At 38.5% G+C, this 14,932-nt stretch overlaps 1 protein-coding gene across 1 annotated transcript in view; it reads left to right on the forward strand.

The window, feature by feature from the left end:
• ITGA8 (integrin subunit alpha 8) overlaps positions 1-14,932 on the forward strand; it is a 165,374-nt gene that overhangs the window by 9,953 nt on the left and 140,489 nt on the right. The window contains exon 3 of the mRNA XM_070601080.1: positions 12,753-12,853. Within this exon, the coding sequence (XP_070457181.1) occupies positions 12,753-12,853 (101 nt within the window). The remainder of the gene's footprint in view (positions 1-12,752; positions 12,854-14,932) is intronic.

The following is a 14,932-nucleotide window of genomic DNA, read 5'->3' on the forward strand; positions in this document are numbered from 1 at the left end:
GCATGCAAAAAGAATTTCCATGCCAAATAAGTTTGGAAATGGCTGCGTTCACTCCCCTTCTGTGTTAGTCAGGTTTCCCTGGAGAAACAGAACCAATAGGATATATATAGAGAGGAAGAGATTTATTCTAAGGAATTGGCTCATGCAATTTTGGAGGCTGAAAATTCCCATGATCTGCCATGTGCAAGCTGGAGACACAGGAAAGCCAGTGGTATGACTGAGTCTGAGTCCAAAAGCCTGAGAACCAGGAGCACCAATGGCAGAAGATGGATGTCCCAGCTCAACCAGTCAGGCAGGAAGGGCTGAATTCCTCTTCCTCTTGCCTTTTTGTTCTATTCAGGCCCTCAACAGATTGCACGATGTCCACTCACTTGGGGAGGGCAAACCACTTTACCAAGTCCACCAATTCAAGTGCTAATATCATCCAGAAACACCTCACAGACCCACCAAGATTCAGTCAACTATCTGGACACCCCATGATCCAGCCAAGTTGACACATAAAATTAACTATCACACCCCCTATGAGACTCACAATGCATATTCTCCTAGAAAAGGCACTGAGAATTCATGAACTAAAGATCCATTGCATTCATGGGATAGAACATTTATTGATAGTCATTATTTCTCTTCACATTTCTTAGGCCAAATCATGCCCAGGTACTGCTGTAGTAACCAATGACCCCAAATCTCTGACTTAAAACAACCAAGGTTTATTGCCCACTCACAATATGTTTAATATGAGTTGGTAGGGATGCTCTGCTTATTCAGGTCATCCAAGGACTCAGGCTCATGGAGGTTCTTTATTGACGCATGCTTTCAAGATCAAGTCTAGCCGGAAGGGGGATGTGGCAAACTGCACACTGTCTGTTAAGCTTCCACCCTGAATCGACATTTATTACTTCTTCTCGCATCTGGTAGGCCAACGCATGCCTAGGAGGTTGGCCGTGCTGACTTCTTTAAATATATCTAACACTTTATTTATCCATATCTATCAAAACTGCATCTACAACCTTTAAAAGAATACTAGAAAAGAAATGCAATTAAAGAGGTTGCCTTTGGAAATGCAATTAAAACGGGATTTTCTTCTATTTCTAATGGACGTATTTTGTAAGACGTATTTTTGGGACCCTTGATGGCATAGTTCTTTGGGGCTGCAGTCCCAATCCCCACGCTGATGGTAGGGAGCAGACACATGACAAGGAAGTGAAGGTGTTTCAACAGCTGTGGAGATAACTGAGACTTTAATACCAATAATCAGTCGTCAACCTCTTCCACCTGGTCTCCATTGTCTGCCTCAGATATTGTCTGGAAGACTGAATGCCCTTCATCCTTTCAGTCAGGCTCCTTGGGTGACATGTTACTAAATCATAATGTCTTTTCCCCCTCAAAGCACCCTTTGGTTAATTGTAACCCATTTTTACTTATGAAATATTATCTAAAGGGAACAATGGAGTTGAAAATAAAGCTTACTGTTAGCAAACAGTAAAATTAAATATCAATGCCATAAGAGTGTTAGTGACTTACTACAAGCAAACACTGTCCTAGACACTGGAAGTTTGGCCACAAACAAAGCCCATGGCTTTACCCTTGTGGTTAATAGCCAGTGACAAGTTGAGAAAAAGTAAAGTAAGCGTGAGAGGACAGAGCACAGGGCGTGTGCACGTGTGTGAGTGCTTGGGCAGGCGTTTATTTTAGATTGGATGGGGTATTAGTATCCTGTTGCTGCTGTAACAAAGTACTACACATTTAGTGGCTTTAAGCCACGCAAATTGATTATCTTATGGTTCTGGAGGCCAAAGTCTAAAGCAAGTCTCATGGGGACAAAATCAAGGTGTTGGCAAACCTCTGCTCCTTCTGGAGGCTCTTGGGGAGAATGTTTTCTGGCCTTTTCCGGCTTCTAGAGGCTGCCCACATTCCTTGGTTCCTGGCCTCCTTCCATTTTCAAAGCCAGCAATGTCCAGCTGAGTCCTCTTCACATTGCCACATCTCTGGTTCTCCTTTTCTGCCTCCTTCTTCCACTTTAAAGTATCATTGTTAATATGTTAGGCCCACCCAGATAATCCTGGGTAATCTCCCTTATAGGAAAGAGTGATAGAAAATGAGGCCAGAGAGCCAGGTATAGACAAGATTATATGGTGCCTTACAGGCCAGGGTCAGCACTTGCGATTTTATTCTAAGAGTGATGAGCAGCCAACCATGGTTTTGAGTACATGTAACATAATTTGAATTATTTTTGCAAAAGGATCAGTTTAATAGACTTAAGGCGAGCAAGAGCAGAACAAGGAGACTAGATAAGAGGCGTTCCCATTGCCCAGCGAAAGAGAAGTATGGTTTGTGTTGAGTGATAGCAGTTAAGGTTGAGAAATGGTTGGGTTTGGCATTCATTTAGAAGTGCAGTTAGTAGGATTTCATTATGGATCAGATGCAGGGTACAGAAGAAAGAGAAAATTTTGACCTGAGTAACTGGAGGAATGGGGCTGAGACAAGAAGCAGTGGGGAAGGAGCAAGTCTTGGATAAAATATCAACAACTGAGTCCAGATATGTGAAATTTGAGATGTTTATTAGACTTCCAAGTGATGTCAAATGGGCAGTTGGATAAATAAACCTGGAGCTCAGGCAAGAGGGTTGGAGATTTAAATTTGGAAGTCTTAAGTTTGTAGATGATATTTAAGGCCATGACTTAGGGAATGATTGTGGATCAAGACGGGAGGAGGAGAAGCACAGTGAAGCAAAGAGAAAAGAGAAGAAAAAAGGGAAAGATCAAGGTTGAAATTGAGTCCTGGAACACCCTGACATTTAGAGAAATACTGGAGAACTGAGGAAGATGTGTAAAAAACACTAAGAAGGAGTTGGCAGTTGGGTAAAAGAAGTCATGAAGCCAATGAAGAAGTCTGGTGAGGTAGAGAGAGCTGAGGACTGAAATTTGAACATTTGGTTTGGCAACGGAAATTGATTAATGACTGAAAAAAGCAGTTGCAGTGGAGTGTGTCAAGAGAGAAGGGGAGAAGACCAAGAGGAGACAGCAAGTCTGTGTAGCCACTTTTTTCACGAGGAGTTCTGTTGTAAATGGAACCACAGAAATGTAATAGTCAAGAGGATATTAGAGCAAGTTTGTAGTCGAATAGAAATTATCCAGTGGAGAGGGAAACATTGATGACTGAAAGAGAAGGAGTGGATGCAGGGACAAAGTCCTAAGTAGATGCAAAGGGATGAGTGGAATTCTTACACAGATGGAGGAATTGACCTTAGAGGGACACAAAGGTAGCTCATCCTTAGTGACAAGAGAAGGCAGAGAGAGGACACAACTGAGAGTAGGTTGGTAGATTTGGGGGCAGGAGGAAGACAAAGACTTTTTTTTATTCCTTGCATTTTCTCAGTGAGGTGAGAAGCCAAGGTTGTTAAGCTGTGAGTGAGGAGGTAGATGGGTAAGGTTGGGAGAAGGAGAAAAGCGAATGGTAGTAGCAGAGGGGCAGAATGAATTGAGTAGTGAAGTAATAGGATTACCAGGCAGTGCACAGAGACCACGTGAACTTATAAATCTGAATTTATTTGTAGAAGGAATACATTTTTGTCTCTGCTCACCATATAGGATGGTCCTACTTGTTTGGGGTAGGATTTAAGATCTCCCAGAGAACAATTCCATTTTCAGTGTTAACCTTTCATAAGGATACATTGCAGAAGCAGAAGGTTTGAATGCTAAAGTGTCTATTTTATGTAACATTGGGAATGGTGATTCTTTTTTTTTAACCACAAAATGAGCCATTTTGTTAAAGGATGGTTGGGACCCTTCTTACTACAACATCCTCTGGCTACAGGGATGAGATCCTGAGGAAGATACAACCACACAACAGGAGCTAGTGTAAATACATTTTTAAGTACTATTCAGAGGCAAGTTTACAGAGGCTTCATCCTGAAACCCAATCATATCCTGTATTTAAAAGCATTGCTTTGAGGTCATATTGAAGAGATTTATGTCATTTAGCCTGCTTCCTGAGATTCCCATGCTGAGAGGTTTCCATTACTTCTTGAAACAAATAAATTATTAGACACTAAACAGAAGCATTCTGTGCTCCTGCCAATCAGAAGGTGACATATAAGCCGTATTGAGAGTTCTCATTTCCCCAGCTGTATCTATGACCAAGATATTTGATCCCAGTTAATTATTCCAAGTGTGAGAAGACCTGGAGATGAGAGAAGGTATGAAAAATTCAAGGAGCTGAAAGAAAATCATTATGGTTGGGAATGACAAGAGATGACGCTGGCAAGGTAAGGGTGAGGTCAGCCAGGTTTTAAGAATTTTTACATTTTAGAAATAACTCTGGCTTCAGGATGGAGCGTGAATTTGAAGGTGATAAGCCTGGAGGAAAGGAAACCAGTTAGGACACCGTTGCAGAAACTGAGGCTTAAGAAATGGTGATCACAACTAGGGAAGTGGCAACAGGGATGGAAAGAAATCAATGGACTTGAGAGAGCTTTAGACGGAAGAAGCAACAGGAATTGATTACTGAATGGAATTTGGGAGTGCAGGATTGGTGATTGTCAAGGAGGCATTCCAAGCTACTGGCTTGGTTAATGGAGTTGCCATTAAACTAGGCATAAATAGTATAAAAGATATAATCTCTGGCCTCACAATATTCAAGTCCGATGGATGAGAAGATTAGCACCTGCTAGTTGTAATCTAGGGATCAGTGCTGTCACAGTAGAAAGTGAAGAAGGACTTAAGTATGCAACAGAAGGGCTCCTGTCCCCAAATGAAGGGGGCTTTTTGTGAATCAGGGACGGCTTTTCAGAGGGGGCATTATTAAAGGTCAGAGCAGAGGAGTGATGCGTGTGTACGTGCACACGTGCCTGTATGTGTGTGCTAGTGTGTGTCTTGGGGGTGGGTGAGATGGGAGACAACACTGTTCTAGTCAGTGTAGATGAGGTGGAGTGGGTTGTAGCAGATGAGGTCAAAGTTGATGTCTCAATCTGTACATTCCAGTTGTCACCAGCTCTGCCTTTCAGATTTTTGTGTCCTAACTAGGCGAGGTTTTGTTTTGTTTTTTGCTTTTCATCTGATCGGCCATGGATGGCTTCTCATTGCTCTTTGAAGAGATGATTCTTTCATTTCCTAACATTTGCTCCTCCAGCTCATCATGTAACTTAGCAGAACACACACCCAAAAAAATCACTGGGATCGTACCCACAAAAGTCTATGTGTATTTTCAGAACAAACCTTACATACAACCTGAGTCAACTTACATATGAAAAACATGTCAAATGAAATGATATGAGGTATAAAACTCACTCATATTTACTACTAAACAAATGTTTAAAGAACACTGGCCAGGCACTATTGGTTATTAAAAACAGGAAGTTGGAAACGTGATCTCTGTTCTCAGGAAGACGATATAGATGTGGAAATAATTGCAGCAGAAAATTTATATTCTCATCTAGTGAAATATTTACTATTGTTTCCCAAACCCATATTTATGAATATTATTATTAGAACTCTAAAAGCATGCATTCAGCTCATTTAGCTTTATTAGTTATTTGGTTATGTAGGGAACCAAACATTTCAGTAGTGGTATGAAAAAAAATTATTTAAAATAAAAGTTTCATGATTTCCAGAAAAGAGATGTCTTGAACTAGGAGAATGAGCTAGAAGCCTCTTAAAGTCTGCATAATTGGCTGCAAACTTAATAGCAAGCGTGTCCAGGGAGTAGGATCCCAATGGCCTTTCACTTACCACCTTATATAATTCCTTATACAAGTTTTGTTACTTTATGTGTTTGAATATTTTATTTAGCTAGCTATTTATTATTTTATTGAGGTCACATTGGTTTATAACATTGTGTAAATTTCAGGTGTACATCATTATATTTCAGCTTCTGTATAGACTGCATCATGTTCGCCACCAATAATTTAGTTTCCATCTGTCACTGTACACATGTGCCCCTTTACCCCTTTTGCCCTCCCCCCACCCCTTCCTCTCTCTGAAAGAATTCAACTTAAAAAGAAAGAGTTTTTGGCCCTACATTTTAAAACAAGTTTTTAAGGAAGTGATTTGGATTAGTGGGCAAACACGGAGGAATGGTACAAAGTCTGGAAGTGAGACTCAATAGGGAACAGAGAGGACATTACCTGAATGGAAGGAAACACCATACCTGGAGATCAAGTGTGGGGTTCAGGACCTACAGTGTGGAGGGTGGGGTGTTTAGATTTGATCTACTAGGTAAAGACAGGAAAACTATTTAGTGTGTGCACATGCATATGCATACACACATATTTGTATATAAAATTTACAAATGTGACATAAATAATAAATCTCAGCTATATAGAATATTCATTTAATCAAATAAAATATTTCTGTCCATTGACAGATGAAAAGATAAAGAGGGTGTGGTATGTAAATACAATGGAATATTATTCAGCCATTAAAAAGGAGGAACCCCTACCATTTGTGACAACATAGATGTAATGTGAGGACATTATACTAAGTGGAATAAGTCAGACAGAGAAAGACAAGTATTGTGTGATCCCATTTATATGTGTAATGTTAAAACAAAACCAAACAAAACTCCTAGAAAAAGGTTACCGGAGGCAGAGAGTGGGGGAGGGGGAATTGGATGGAGGTGGTCAGAAGGTACAAACTTCCAGTAATAAGACAAACATGTATGGGAGATGTCATGTACACTTGGTGACTATAGTTAACACTGCTTTATCATATAAATGAAAGTTATTAAGAGAGTAGATCCTAAGAATTCTCATCATCAAGAAAAAATTTTTTCTTTTTTTTGTATCTATATGAGATAATGGATGTTAACCTTATTGTGGTAAGCATTTCAAAATATATGTAAGTCAAATCATTATGCTGTACACTTTAAACTTATACAGTGCTATCTGTCAATTATATCTCAACAAAACTGGAAACAAAAGGAAGAACACATTTCTTGAACATAGGAAAAATGAATTAGTGTGATATTTCCTTAAATACTTGAAAATTCACAATATCAAGAGTATGAAGGCTACAGAGGAGGTCTTTTCTTTAATAATTGTTAATGGTGGTTTTTGGATACTAGGAGCCATGCATTTGGAAGTTTAATTTTCCAGGATGTAAAAATAGACCAGGTTCTTTTCTTGGATTCGTTTCTTTTAGACAAGGAGCTCTCCCGCCACAGCTATTTTATTTTGCGTTTTACGCAGGAATATTCCCTGTTCTCAAATACATAGTTTCCATTTAAATGAAACTTTCACAGCATACATTGACTATGGGAAAAATTATAAACAAACGTTTAAAGATTTCTTTCCCCTCTTCCTGATTAAAAATGTCTGGACAGCTCCTGCAACAGCTTTAAGAAAATCCCTAAGGCAATACTCTTGAAGTGATGACTGAAGGTTATAGGGGAACTTACTGTTTCCTACTATGAGGTCAAGGACTTTGTAAATAGTTTTCAAAAATCACCCCATCTGCCAAAACGTTTGGGCACACCTGTGTCACTGTCAGCTCTTCTCTCTCCTGCGGCGATCGATCTTCACCTCTTGTCATTTCTCCCATTTTACTGAGCTGAAAGATTAGAAAAACCTGCTTCTAGCCCATATGTGCACCATATTCTACATTCCCTCACTCCTGCTCTGAAATGAATATTCCTGTGAAAAAGGAACCAAGTTAGTAGGTTTGCCACCCACTGGGATTCATCCTGATTGTCCAGAGACCAGAGCTGCCAATTTAAGAGAGATGGTTTCAAAGCCCAGAAATGTAGGACAAGCCAAATCAATTTTATTGCTCCCACCCATCTAAATTTCTCAGATTGGCCAACAAATCTTTTGATTTTATCTTTAGGTTTTTGTTTTTCAGATCATAGATGTAGGAATGCTCGCTGTGAAAACTCCAACAATACGGAAATATTCAAAGCTGAAATATAAAAAGCCACTGAACTGTGTACATTCCCTGCCTTCAAGATAATCATCGTTAACAGTTCTGTGTCTATACATACGCACACCCCCATACACAGAACATTGGATTTTTTTTTTTTTTTTTTGAGAAAGATTAGCCCTGAGCTAACATCTGCCACCAATCCTCCCCTTTTTTGCTGAGGAAGTTTGGCTCTGAGCTGACATCCGTGCCCAGCTTCCTCTGTTTTATATGCGGGATGCCTGCCACAGCATGGCTTGCAAGAGGTGTGTGGATCTGCACCCGGGATCCGAACTGGCGGAGCCGGAGCCACCGAAGCGGTTTGTGTGAACTTAACTGCTGCGTCTCTGGGCCGGCCCCAGAACGTTGGATTTTTAAATGAAAGTGGGATTGTACTGAATGATATCCTAGACAAACTTTTGAAGGAATAGCTGGGAGCTTGGTCATTCTTTCAACAAACATTTATGGAGAGTCTGCTGTGTGCCAGTGTTCTAGAAGTGGGAAATAGAGAGGTGAAGCAGAGAACATCTCTGTTCATGGGATTTATGTATATTATGGAGGGGATGGACAGTCCATAAACATGCAAATGAACAAATAAGATCATCTCAGATAGTGGTAAATGCCATGAAACACATTATAAAGGATAGTGGGAGAGTGAATGACAAAGAGTAGCGTGAACTGGCTGCTCATGGAAGTGGCATTTGAGCTGAAACCTGAGCGGGAAGGAGGAGGCAGCCATGTGGAAAACTGTGGGAAGTGTATTTCAGGCAGTGGGAAGAGTAAACACAATGAAGAGACAGAAAAGGCTGGGCATGTTCAAAGGACAGATCAGCATATCTGCAGCCTAATGCGCGTGGGAAAGTGGGAAGAGTTGAGATTGGAGAGGCAGGCAGGGGCCAGATCATCTTGGACCCCTTCGCCTGTGTCAGGAGTTATTATCGAAAAGGTGGAATTACAAATTTCCGAGAAAAATGATGGATTGTTCAATAAGGGGTATTGGGACAACCAGCTTCTCCTATTGAAAATAAGTAAGATATCTAAGCTGTATTATGTACAAAAATAAATTCCAGAAGGACAGCAATCCCCATAAACAATGTTGAAAGACTAGCAAACATTGACAGAAGATATCTGCAACATGTATGTGGGGAAAGAATCAATATCCAGAATATGTGTCAAATTCTTACTAATCAATAAAACTGATAACTAAACAAGAAAATGGACAAAGAATATGAACTGGCAATTCACAGGAGAAAAAAGTGTATGGTTCATAAGTGTAAAAAGATGATAACCCTTACTAATAATCTGGGAAATGCAAATGAAAAAAACAAAATGAGGTACCATTTCACAGCCATCAGATTGGCAAAAACTTAAAAGTCCCGCATTAACGAGAGCTGGTGGTCTTTCTCTCATTGCCCAGTGCACATGGAAATGGGAGCTACTTTGAAGATCATTGGCATAGCTGATAAAACAAATATGATAATTCTCTATGACCCAGCAGTGTCATTTCTAGTCTAGTGCCAGAGAGAAACTCCTGTACACGTGCAGATGGAGATGCATATAAGGATGCTTGGCGCACATTGTTGTGGTAGTGGAAAAACTGATAAAACCTGAATGGTCATGTGTGAATGGAATGGATAAATAAAATGTAGATGGCTATTCAGTAAGATACAGTACTATAAGGGAATTAAAAACAATGAGCTAGATTGATCAATTGATCTATCTATCTATCGACCTATCTATCTATCCATTTATCTATTGAAACATGGTTATCACTCAACAAACGTAAACTTAACTGTCAAACACAAGTAGAGACTGCTACATACAAATAGTATAATATCATTTTTTTCAGTTAAAAAGAATGCACAATGGGTTGGCCCAGTGGTGTAGTGGTTGAGTTTCGGCGGCCCGAGGTTCACGGGTTTGGATCCTGGTCACTGCTTGTCAAGCCACACTGTGGCAGCACCCCACATAAAATAGAGGAAGACTGGCACAGATGTTAGCTCAGCGACAGTCTTCCTCACACACACAAACACACAAAAACACACAAAAGAATACTGGATAAAATGTTGGAAAACTACAACTAAACCTGACCCACCACCTGTTTTTGTATGGCAATCAGCTAAGGGTAGTTTTTACATTTTTAAATGGTTGGAAAAATTTTTTAGAAGAATAATATTTAACTACGCATGAAAAAATCATATGAAATTTAAATTTTTCTGTCCATAAGTAAAGTTTTATTGGAACACAGCCAGGTCCATCCTTTTAGGTATTGTCTACAGCTGCTTTTGCTACAAGGGCAGAGATGAGTAGTTGTGACAAAGACCATGGAGTGCAAAGCCTAAAATATTTATTATTGGTCCTTTACAGAAAAAACTTACAGGTGCCCGTTCTGTATTATTCATGGACATTATTTTTCAATAATGGCTTCTCCATCTTTTCCTCCTTCTATATCTCTCATGAGCCTTTCATTCAACCTGAATCCCGCTTTTAAGAGGGTCTGGAAAATGTATGTTCCAGGCTTTCAGCTCTTCTCCATACAGAAGACAGCTTAGGGCAGAAATCATGCTGAGTGTTTGCAAATATTACTCGGGGCTTGTTTTCGGTAAAAATTAGATCAAATCAAATGAAAAACATCAAAGGTTTATTGAGCACCAGTGTGCAAGAGATAGTACTAAGCCCTGTGTTGGGTGTTTTTGGAATGAGAGAGCCATATTCAGAAAAGGAAGGTGGGAAATTGAAAAAGATCACTTTCACAATCAACCCCAATATTACTCATTTGAAATTTTATGAAATTACAATATTGGGTTTAAAGTCAGTGAATTTATAAAAATAATAAAACAGAATTTTAGAAAGGTGATTTGTCCACCTCAAAGATCAAAGAAAGGATGATACATGTAGATCAAAACTTGTCTCAGTAAATCGAGACTTCAGACAGTGGATTCTTCTCTATTGTAATCTTTGGGTGGAGTATGCAATTAGTGAAGTCCATTCATTTGTATATTCTCAGTCCAGAAGGAATTTGTTGCTGGAAAATAATGCACAGTTTACATTTTTCATCAAGTTATTACACAGTTCGACCTTATTATAGCAGAAAAGATGCCTCAGGAGACGGAGGTAAAGTCACATCTTTTTCTCCATCAAAAAAAGGCGAATTTGGGGCTGGCTTCTGTCTTTCCCCATAGTCCATTTCCTTCCTCACGGCAGCCTGCTTTTCTTAAGTCCTTTTGGGATCTAAGTATATTTGAATTTTTGAGGAGCTGGTCTTTTTTTCATGACTTTTTAGTAGTTTAGAAATTTCAAAGCCACTATGGTACTTTCTCCTTGTTCTTAATCAAAGCCACATTGACAATCTTGTGAGGCGTCACTAATTTCATTGCTGAGTACCACACATCGCTAATAATAACATACACTTGTGAGTCTGTGAGGTCCTTTCCGATTCTTGGACTGAGGTTGAGTTTCTCGGTTTCTAATTAAGGGAGCTTTTTAAAGGGTCTGACCTTCAGTTGTGTTGCTCCAAGACTCCTGTAGTCTACAACTTCTCAGCTTATAAAGCACTTTCACGTTCATTTCTCTCATGCGATCTTTATGACTTTGATCATCTGTGATGGTGGAAAGGGGGAAAGTATTTTCAGCCTCATTTTGCAGAAGAAATCAAAACTCCAACAAATTAAGTGACTTGCCCAAGATCTCCTAGTTCATGGTGACAAAATCCTTCGTCTCTGAGTTCTACAATCTCCCAAAGTGCCTAGATGCGAATAGAAATGTTTATATTTTCAATTTGTAATCTGTAAGATGCTCCAATTATTTGCCAGTTGTGTTCACTTTGGGTAAGGAATTCCAGAACTTGTTTTTTTAGAAAAGCCTGGAAACATCGAAAGCATAAGATTTTTAAGAAGGAAATTCATGATTGTCTACTACTATGTTAAAATGCAAATTTTAGGTTAAGAGTGAGTATGTTTATATCTTATTCTTTTTTTAAAGGTCTGTAATCGTATATAAACTCAATTGAATGTTAATTACATGTATATTTTGGCTTCACTTAATAGGAGTTAAAAGTTCATTTTGTAATGCATTTATTATAGCATCAAGGAGGAAAAATAAAATGCATACCAAAAGAAACACATACCAATAGGGAGCCCTAGTACAAATGTCTTTCGAAATTCGTTTGCTGTTACTGATAAAGCTCCAGTTAGAACCATGTGGTTAGAGCCACGTGGGAAATACATCAACTGGGATCAGGAGTGAGAGAAAAGATAGCTGCTTTTTATTAAGACCTGAAGTGTGTTATAATTGGGTTGAGTTTCCACCCAGATGGCCCCCCTCACGCTGACATCTGCAAAGTGCATATAAAACTGTGTTGAGGTGTTATTTTCTGTGCCTGTGTGGACACGTGTTACTCAGTTCAAAACCAAGGCCATGGAGCCCCTCATGCTGACTCCCGCTAACCGATGCCGAGAAAGCCTGTGCGTCCCCGACCACAGAGATTCCCACGTGTTTCGCTATTGAGAAAGATTCAGAATTCTTTAGAGTGATTATAAACGTTTGGTTTTCCATCTGATACAAAGCAGTGACAAAAGCGTAGATTCAAGACATCAGAGTCCACATCGTTTACAGTTCTCTCTGAAAATGTAAGTCTTCAAAAAGTGCTTCTAAGTTGTGACCTGTCATGTTCAAATGTGTATTTTCATTTGATTGGTATTTTTCTAAATGAAAAGTCCAGCCTAGACTTGGAGAGAAATCCCCCTGTGTATGAAAATTGTTTTTCAAGTATTTTTAATGAATGACAGATTCATTATGACATTTGAATTGGTTGCCACGTTTTACGAAATTATTGACAAGTCATGTCCTCCTTGTCAGACAACAGAAAGATCAAAGTTAATGGAACCAAGGAACCTATCGAGTTTAAATCGAATCAATGGTTTGGAGCCACCGTGAAAGCACACAAAGGGAAGGTTGTGGTGAGTATGAATCATGCGCTGGTGGGGTTGTTTTGGAATAATACGTACACTGAAATGCTTTAAAAGCGTGTTTGCAAAAATCCTGTCCTGTAAGAACATGTCAGCTTTTCAAAATTAAGCTTATCAGCATTATAAAAAAGAAATTTAGTGCTTAAAATTAAAGAATTTATTTTATTATTTAAAGCTATAGGAAATAAAGCTTGTCTTCTGGAAAATCAATTAGAATGTTCAGATATTTCAAAACTACTAAGGAAGAGAGAAAAATACAAAGCAAAATCTTAAAGAGGTACATATTTTACTGCTTAAGATTGAATTAAAGAGCAGATTAAAAATTGACCGGAGGAATAGGACTACTACCATTAGGATTTTTTAAAACGTTAATCTACTGTGAGGTAGTTGATCCTTTTTAGACCCGAAGGAAGGCTTTCTTTAAAAATATAACTACTAACTACATGGTTCTCTGAGTACATTAATACTTTTTAAGTGAAAAATCTCACTCCCAAATAGAGATCTTTCAGCTTTAAGGGCCTATGACTTTATGCTTCTATTCTCTCATTCTTCTGAGCAATGATAGCATGTCTAAATTATTGAGAAATAAATGACCATATTAAGCTGATCTGGAAATTTCTTTAGTTTGTGGAATTTTTTTAACTGTTGGCTTTAATTGCCTTACAACAATGAAGAAATAGCTTTGGCTTTTAGGATTTGCTTAAAGGTGTTTGAATTATGATTTAATAAGAATACGTTTCTGAAGGGAATGCTTTGCTTTATTTGGTCTGTGGTTAACCTCCCCAAAGAGATTTTGACATAAAACAGGTAATGTATAAAATATAGATAGCCCTTTCCAGTTATAAATCCAGAATTTACAATATGTTCCCTGTAGAGCTGTATTTGCAATAAGATAATTTTCACATTCCAGAATTGGTAGAAACTTTCTTATCTTTTAGTGGTGTATGACTTATGTAAATTACTATTGAAAAGCTAATTCCATCTAAAAACTATTTGGGGTTAAAAAAATCTTTGGGGAACTGCGTTGATTTTTTTTTAAGCCTTGAAAATTTACCTGTAACATAATTGTTGTGCATTTATTCAATATTTGTAGACGCCTTCGAATCATGGAAAATAAAATAATACACGATGTTCGTAATAAAAATGGTTCATTTGGGGGCATGCCTGCATTTTCAAAATTATGTGATAGAAAGTAGGATAATATAAAGTATATTTCAAGTTGACTCTTTGAGCGTTGAAACTTAGCAGAATAAGGAATTAAGTTCTACCCTATGTGACAATTATTAAAACAGCAAAATGCTATGAACGAAAGTATCATGTTGAATATCCAGGTATCATGTGTGTTTATATTAAGTTTGGGTCAAAACCCAGATCTATCCCATCAGTGTGAAACTAAGCAGATATAAAGACGATGACTTCCTAGAGCTGTCAGCAGGCAAGCACTGGAAAGACTTCACGGTATTTAAATGTCCTGTGGTGAGACGGAAGGTGAGGCCAGTTGTCATGAACCCAGCCACCCAGGTGAATGCTTTCACTACCCAAACCGCTCCTTTGCACCATTCGCACCTATGTTAAATGTATTAATGATGTAACTTGTCAGTTTGCTGGGAGGGTGCTAAGATAAGGGAACTTAGTGAGTTAGGGATCTTTTAGGTATTAGCCAAGAGCTCACAATATAGAGAGACACAAAACCAAAAATCTTAAGTTGCGGAAGCATCCTTCTTCCTTGAGAATATAGGTTATCTTTGCTAAAAGTAGTTACACATTGGACTGATTACCAAGAACACGTTTGGAATCACGAAAGGACTTTAAAATTGGGTTTGTTTTAAGTGTGATGTCCTCAAATTAGGTGATAGGCTAGTGGTTCCATATTCTAGGATTCTGTAGTTCTGTGTCCTTAGAAATGAGACCTCAAATAATCAGGTAAAACACACTTATGGAGGATTCAAGTAACCAATACAGAAGACAAAAAGGTGCCCGTGTTTTCTATGTATTTATTTTTACTGGCTTTATCATTCATAGCAATATTAATGTTATTTAATTTACTTAAAGAGGATTTCATATATCTTC

The sequence above is a fragment of the Equus przewalskii genome, chromosome 30 (genome assembly GCF_037783145.1).
Source record: "Equus przewalskii isolate Varuska chromosome 30, EquPr2, whole genome shotgun sequence".
Lineage (NCBI taxonomy): Eukaryota > Metazoa > Chordata > Mammalia > Perissodactyla > Equidae > Equus > Equus przewalskii.